Source organism: Setaria italica, chromosome IX (genome assembly GCF_000263155.2).
Source record: "Setaria italica strain Yugu1 chromosome IX, Setaria_italica_v2.0, whole genome shotgun sequence".
Taxonomy (NCBI): Eukaryota; Viridiplantae; Streptophyta; class Magnoliopsida; order Poales; family Poaceae; genus Setaria; species Setaria italica.
The window spans coordinates 3,679,738-3,687,599 of record NC_028458.1 but is presented as its reverse complement, the minus strand read 5'-3'; the positions used below and the strand labels follow the sequence as shown (position 1 = coordinate 3,687,599).

The following is a 7,862-nucleotide window of genomic DNA, read 5'->3' as shown; positions in this document are numbered from 1 at the left end:
ATGATATGTCGTTTTGGCTTTTCTAGATGTATCTAGATAGGGTATATCTAAGTGTATAATAAAGTCTATAAATCTAATAAAGTCAAATAACCTATAATTTGGGATGGGGGGAGTATAATTTTTTTCTAGCAATGACAAGACAAATTAAGTAGACACACAAATTGACAGGTAAGCAAAAAAGTTATAAATTATTATTTATCTTTTAAGCATTGCTTCTGACTTCGAAGGCCAAAATATCAATTCTGTAAAAGCCCACGGAGTGAGAGAGGCCCAGTGGCCCACATTCGCACACCAACTACACGCTCATCAGTCGCTCACACAGTCCGAACTCCCGAGTCCCACCTCAAAAATCAAAAAGAGGAAAAGAAAAAGAAAAGAAAAAAAAGGAGGCGAAACCCTCCTCCCCCAACCCGATCTCTCTCGCTCCCTCCGGTTCCCCTTTCCGCCACCTCACCGCCGGCTTCGCCCCCAAAACCCTCGCGCCGGCCGCCGCCTCCCCGCCGCCTCCGGCCGCGCCATGCCCGTCGGCGCCTGATTCATGTCTCAGCCCCACGCCGCCTCGAAGCGTCCCTTCTCGTCCACCACCGCATCCCCCTCCCTGACCTCCCCTGCGCCGCCGCTTATGAAGAAGGCCAAGCACCCCGCCGCCGCCGCCTCCTCCTCCGCTGGGACCACCGAGAAGAACGGCATACACCTTGATGCCGCCGTCGCCGCCGCCGGCGGCGGTGGCAGCGGGCGAACGAACGGCGAGGAGGACACGGAGATGGTGCTCGCGGACCAGGAGGACCTACCCGCGCCCAGCGCGCAGGCCTCCGCGGGCGTCGCCGCCAACCTCTTCCGAAAGAAGGCCACGCTCCCGCAGCCGTCGACGTCGGCCCGCAAGCCCCTCCGCATCAAAATAGGTGCGCCCCCACTCTCTGTCTGCCGAATTGCTTACTCCACGTGTGGTTGATGGTCACAGATGGCCATGTGGCCGCAATTGATGCCAATTCTATTGTTTCGGATAAATTGTTAGTCAGCTCGCGGGCTAGCTCAAAGTTTTTTCCGTTGCCTGGTGCTAGCCTGATAGGGTTAAATCCACTAGCAGCAACTATCAGTTCACAGATCACTTGCGTGCCCTCACTCCCATCCCACAACCCGACCCGCCTAAAATTAGCTCTCTTATGCTCGCAATATGGAAATTGGCTAGATCTGTACACTGTTTCTGAAATAGTGGTGTTTTGTAGCCTACTACAGTACATTAGGTTTTCCTTTCTGGGAAATTGACTATTGTTTGGGGCTTTTGAGATTTCTTACTTTTTCATACCATCACACTGATCAGCAGAGGGATTTGTTCATAGTTATTTGCTTGTATATTTCTAGTACATACTTCGTTGTGTCACACTGTTTGGCTGGCTTTCTAAATAGATACTCCCATGCATTTGATTAATATAGAAAAGAGAGAGCCAATCTAGGAGGATCTGTTTTTCACTAAGAAGGGATAGGCATCGAAATCCAAATTCTAGCTGAAGAGTGGTGGGGGTGTACACTGATGCCTCAACTCAACTTGCTGAGCTCGGCTCAATTCCTATTTGATTAATATACCAAGCATCATCACGCAGCATTTGTTGGCAGCTATGCTTTGGCCACCCCAATATTTGGAAACGGGAACTTTAGTTTTTTTGGAACTATTGAGAGTCATTATGATTCATTGTTCCTTAAGCGCACACTATTTTATGATTTCCTTTCACTTACTACCACACCAGTTGCTGGCAAATTCACACTGTAACACATATATGCAACATGCTGAACATGTATATTTGAATTTCAGAAATCATTGGATATTCTTTCTACAACCTTTGCCTAAATGTCATCATCACTATGTCTAAATGCCATCCTGGTCATTTTGCATGCATCAGGTCAACCGAAACTGCCCAAAAATTTCGAGGAGGATACATGGGCGATTTTGAAGGATGCTATTACAGCTATTTTTCTGAAACAGAAACTTTCATGTGATGTTGAGAAACTCTATCAGGTTGTATTCCTGTTGCTTACACTCCAATGTTTCATGCTCCTACATTAGCATTAGAAAACTTAATAAATGTTTTTGTGCTGTAGGCTGCCGGTGATCTTTGTCTACACAAGCTAGGAGCAAACCTATATGAACGAATCAAGAAAGAATGTGAAATACACATAGCCGAAAAAATATCAGCACTAGTGGGTCAAAGCCCAGATTTGGTTGTATTTTTGTCTCTGGTCCAAAGAACATGGCAAGATTTTTGTGATCAGATGTTGATTATTCGTGGTATTGCTTTACTTCTTGATGTAAAATATGTCAAGAATGTTGCAAATATTTGTTCTGTGTGGGATATGGGGTTGCAGCTCTTCCGCAAGCATCTATCACTGTCCCCGGAGATCGAACACAAAACTGTAACTGGCCTTCTCAGATTGATTGAGAGTGAGAGGTATGGTTGTTCTTTTGTGATAAATTCTGTTAGTGATGTGTATGTCATGTTCTAATCTATTTCTGTCTGTAACTTACTTTTGTGGTTAATTGATGATACAAGGCAAGATCTGCTTTGCATTTGGTTGCATCAGAATGTAGGGTCATGATTTTTCCAGTCTTAGAAAGTACTTATATTTTGGATATTCCAAATTTGAGGTAGTATGCCTTTAATACGAATTCTGTAGCATTCAGTCCAACACTTCAAACCTACATATTTTTTTGTACTGTTTACATTAATTCAACAACAAAAATCCAATACAGAATGGATATTGTTTATTTAACATGAAACAACTTTTGAGGAGATGGAGATAGAACAAAACAGATGTTGCTATTAATACTGGAATCTGCAGAGGATGGTCATAGAAGCATGCCCATGTACTTGTATATTTTTACTGTATGTAGATTAGGATCATGTTTCTGATGCCCATGCTACAATCTTTATTGATCCACAGGCCACTAAATCTCAGCGCCCTTCTGGCAAACTATCGTGCAGTATATTTGCTTCATGTTACTATTATGTCCCAAGTTCATACGAATATATGTTTCTGGTATAATGAAGATGTTAAAAACATTACGCCTTCACTTCTTGTGCTAACATGGAAATTTCGATGCCATCTATGATGTTTTGGACCACTTACTTCCCCCTCCAAATTCACACTTGTATGTTAGTTTAATTTGGTACCTCTGCTAGGTTGAATGAGGAACTAAAACAGTGTACTCAGACTTTAAGATATGTTCAATTTGGCCAAGAAGTGAAAAAAATGGTGTTTTGATTGTGCAAGCTGTGGTAATTGCATATGTGTGCGGAACACATTTTATATGACTGGACTTATGAACTGAAGGACCGTCTGTCTCAAATTATTAATAGTCCTGTCAACTATAAATATGGCTATTCAATATATTTATTCTTTTCTGATCAGGCTTGGTGAAGCAATAGATAGGACATTACTTAGCCATCTTCTGAAGATGTTTACTGCTCTGGGAATGTATTCTGAGAGTTTTGAAAAGCCCTTCCTTGAATGCACTTCTGAATTTTATGCTACCGAAGGTGTTAAATATATGCAACAATCTGATATTCCAGACTACCTGAAGCATGTGGAGGTAAGGATAGTTTTCCTTCTGTTATTTATGTTATTTACTCAGGTACAACCAGTCGGGCACACCATTTAACTGGTAATATGCACCTGAATTGTGCAGTCGAGGTTGCAAGAAGAACATGAAAGGTGTATTTTATATTTGGAAGCTAACACGCGGAAGCCACTGATTGCAACTACTGAAAAGCAATTGCTGGAGCGACATACATCCGCAATTATTGAGAAGGTGAACATCTGCTTTTATAATTCAGTTTCTTGTGTGCAGCTTGAGAAGCATGATTTTATACGTATCTTATTGGCCATGGGATCCTTGTACTGCAATAATGCTTTACTCACCGGCTTTTTTGTGTGTATGTCTGTTTCTTTTGTGCGTGGTGTTTTCAGGGGTTCACAATGCTTATGGATGCAAATCGTATAAATGACCTCTCGAGGATGTACAACCTTTTCCAGAGGGTTAATGCTGTTGAGCTGCTAAAACTAGCTCTTAGTGCATATATACGGGCCACTGGCCAGGGAATTATTGTGGATGAAGAAAAGGATAAAGAATTGGTTCCATTTCTTCTGGATTTTAAGGCATCCCTGGATAAAATATTGGAAGAAAGTTTTGCCAAGAATGAGGCTTTCTCCAATACCATAAAAGATTCATTTGAGCACCTTATCAATCTACGGCAGGTATGTGATGTTTATCGTTCTGCTTGACTTGTGTTCAGTATTACATTACTGCCTCTGTATGAATGTCAATACAATTCTTTTCATAGAAATCATTCTATCTTTATTTCTATCCTCTTATCTATTATTCTCTGGTTATGATGGCAACCATGTTGTTAAAAATTAAGATCCTTGAAACAAACAGTTTCTTCCAAAATTTTTTTGTTATCACATACTCTCTCCAATTCAGTACATAGGGCATATTAGGCTTCGAATAAAGTCCATCCTAAAGTTTGACAAAAAATTAATCAAAGTATTCACATGCTTAGTATACAGAGGGTGTGTCACTACTTCACTAGGTTCTTAGTTCAAATATATTTGAGTAAGGTTTAGTTCCATAGCAACTGACAATATATTATAAGAGAAATTAGTGGACAAAGTATAATTTGAAAGACTTTCTCATACCATAGTGCGCCTTATAGAAAGAAATGGAAGGAGTTGATACAATAATTTGGATTTTTTTTTGTTCTAATTGTTCCTGCCAAATAAGTGACGAGGTCCATGCTCGTTTTCATGTCAACAGAATCGACCTGCTGAATTGATTGCAAAGTTTCTTGATGAGAAACTTCGAGCTGGCAATAAAGGGACCTCAGAAGAAGAGCTGGAGGGTATCCTCGACAAAGTTTTGGTCCTGTTTCGGTTTATACAAGTAAGTTATTGAGCTATTTCATTTGAAAATTAAATTGCATTTCTCCTTGATCAGCAATATAATTTCTAGAACTTTGTCGGTTGCATGCTAGATGCATTAGAGATATGGGGCCCTTTTGCTGACATTTGCACTTTATGTACTGGCAAGGTATTGGGGGAATAAGAACTTTGCAAAGGATTTATTGAAGGTTTAAGCTTAATACTGTAGATGCTATAGGTTTGGGTCTTCCCAAACAAGGTCATATTGGCTTGACTTTTTAGCCTACCTTACTAGGCTTCTTGGAAACACCAAGACCCTTGAAAATCGTACTATATGATGTAAAAATTTGTTGGATAATGAAAATAACAAATATTTTAGATAACCAAAAGTGCTAACTCTAAAAGGTCATATTGGCTTGACTTTTTAGGTGATCATGAGGAGCCTACCTTACTTGGCTTCTTGGAAACGCCAAGCCCCTTGGAAATACTAGTATATGATGTAATAAATTTGTTGAATAATGAAAACAATATTTTATTAGATAACCAAAAGTGCTAACTCTAAAAGGAATTCTTCATTTTATATTGATATTTCATCATGTGCAGGGTAAAGATGTATTTGAGGCATTCTACAAAAAGGATCTAGCTAAGAGGTTGCTGCTTGGGAAGAGCGCATCGATAGATGCCGAGAAATCAATGATCACAAAAGTAATGATGTCTTTCCTAGTGTTGAAATTGTAATTTTTTCACAGGTTCCAACGTATGTGGACAACTTAACCAATATGCTTCTGTTTGTAGCTCAAAACTGAGTGTGGAAGTCACTTTACCAACAAGCTGGAGGGCATGTTCAAGGTAGCGATGGCTGTTATTACTTTGATGATCTCTCTAGTCTATCTTATTTTGCAAACTCGTATACTTGTATCGTTAGGTTCATCTAAATTATCAATATTTCTTTATATAGATTCAGTTCCCTTGTAACATTTGATGTGCTTGTTCGTTTCGTAGGACATTGAATTATCGAAAGAAATAAATGATTCGTTCCGGCAATCATCTCAAGCTAGGACAAAGCTTCCCTCTGGCATTGAAATGAGTGTCCATGTGCTTACAACAGGGTAAGCATTTTTTTGCCCCATTGCTTTGATACGAAAGCTGTGTAAATTGTGAACCAACTCTGCAGTGGATTATTGCATATCAGTTGCTAAGCATGCCAACGTGCTACTCTTGATGTTGTTGGTCATGTTGTTGTAGTTCTGATAAACCTGTAACTTACAGCTATTGGCCAACATATCCACCAATGGACGTGAAACTCCCGCACGAACTGAATGTGTATCAGGTTAGTATATGGCCTTGTTGGTGGTAGTAAATATTTTAATGAGTTTGTCTGGATATTTACTTGATCCTCTCCCCCCTTTTGACAGGATATATTTAAAGAGTTCTATTTGAGCAAGTACAGTGGAAGGCGTTTAATGTGGCAAAATTCTTTGGGACACTGTGTCTTGAAAGCAGACTTTCCCAAAGGCAAAAAGGAACTTGCTGTGTCATTATTTCAGGTGCATTTTCATCCCATTTTCAGTCCCTATTGGTTGTAACCATCTAAGATCAATAATTTATATTTTTTCCAACTTTCCTGTTGTCAGAGTGTGGTTTTGATGTTGTTCAATGACGCACAAAAACTAAGCTTTCTCGACATCAAAGATTCCACTGGCATCGAGGATAAAGAATTGAGAAGAACACTGCAATCACTTGCATGTGGTAAAGTTCGTGTTCTCCAAAAGGTGTGATCCTTTTTGCTTCACCATTTTTGCATTTTGAGTATGCAGTTTAGTTGTAAGTTGTAACTTGTGTCCTCAGATACCGAAAGGGAGAGATGTAGAGGATAAGGATGAGTTTGTATTCAATGAAGAATTTAGTGCTCCCCTCTACCGCATAAAGGTAGTATTTGTTTTGTTCATTTTGGCCGTGGTATGGTGTGATTTTGTTAGGCCATTAAACTTTGAACTGCTGTTGTATACTTCCAGGTAAATGCTATTCAGATGAAGGAGACAGTAGAAGAAAACACAAGCACCACTGAGAGGGTGTTTCAGGACCGGCAGTATCAGGTACTTTAACTCTCGATAGCAAATTGAAAAACCTGGCAGTTTAGCTGCAGAAAAGGCAGCTAGTTTTTTAATGTGTATTTGTAATCGGTTATCCTTGGAACTTGTACATAGTTAGCTTGAACAACATGTTGCGCTTGCTCAGTTGATATGTGCATGCTTTATGACATAAAATCTGCCCCCCATATTAATTTCAACACCATACTATGGGTAGATTGGAACCGCTTTTTTCTTCATTCTTTTTATCTTCTAGCTTATGGAACTTCATTTTCCTGTTATCCTATCATAATCATTATGGGAATATATAGATCTATAAATTATGTCTCTGCGAATTTATAACGCATTAATTTGACAAGATTCTTTTGGTTCTACGCAGGTCGACGCGGCCATCGTTCGAATAATGAAGACGAGGAAGGTCCTCAGCCACACCCTTCTAATAGCTGAGCTTTACCAGCAGGTGGCACCTCAGAATATAAATTTGGCCGTGTGTATTATTTACCTATCAGTTAACTTGAACCTGTTTAACTTCTTCCCTCATTTCAGCTCAAGTTCCCGGTTAAGCCAGCGGATATCAAGAAAAGAATCGAGAGCTTGATCGACCGAGAGTACCTGGAGCGAGACAGGAGTAACCCCCAGATCTACAACTACCTGGCTTGACAGCGCTTTGGTGTATCGTCAAAGAGATCGTGCTCACTTTATTGGCAAAAAAAAGACACTGTAAATTATTTTATTATCCAGTTCCTTGTTCTTTCCTGTTTTTGTTCTCCGGGAGGGAGTTGTAGCAGCTGCAACATGTCTGTACACGAGACCGATTTTTCAGTATAAAAAGTAAGCATAATGCATGTATCCGTTTAC

The 7,862-nt window shown here is 40.0% G+C and overlaps 1 protein-coding gene across 1 annotated transcript; it reads left to right on the top strand.

Annotated features, from left to right (window-relative positions):
- Nucleotides 1–538: 538 nt before the first annotated feature.
- LOC101764039 (cullin-4) lies at nt 539–7,861 on the top strand. Its single transcript, XM_004981453.4, has 17 exons — nt 539–902; nt 1,899–2,014; nt 2,098–2,444; nt 3,406–3,586; nt 3,683–3,805; nt 3,964–4,251; nt 4,811–4,936; nt 5,518–5,619; nt 5,710–5,763; nt 5,917–6,023; nt 6,184–6,244; nt 6,330–6,461; nt 6,549–6,686; nt 6,763–6,843; nt 6,930–7,010; nt 7,384–7,464; nt 7,551–7,861. Exons 1-17 carry the CDS (start codon nt 539–541, stop codon nt 7,662–7,664), a joined length of 2,496 nt encoding a protein of 831 aa, XP_004981510.1. The 3' UTR covers nt 7,665–7,861.
- Nucleotide 7,862: the final 1 nt, after the last annotated feature.

Bases quoted from the DNA above. Each gene is read 5' to 3' on its own strand.
- LOC101764039 (XM_004981453.4), top strand. From the start codon at position 539: ATGTCTCAGCCCCACGCCGCCTCGAAGCGTCCCTTCTCGTCCACCACC. The intron at 5,764-5,916 runs GTAGCGATGGCT...TTCGTTTCGTAG, and splicing joins AGCTGGAGGGCATGTTCAAG to GACATTGAATTATCGAAAGA. The intron at 6,024-6,183 runs GTAAGCATTTTT...TGTAACTTACAG, and splicing joins GTCCATGTGCTTACAACAGG to CTATTGGCCAACATATCCAC.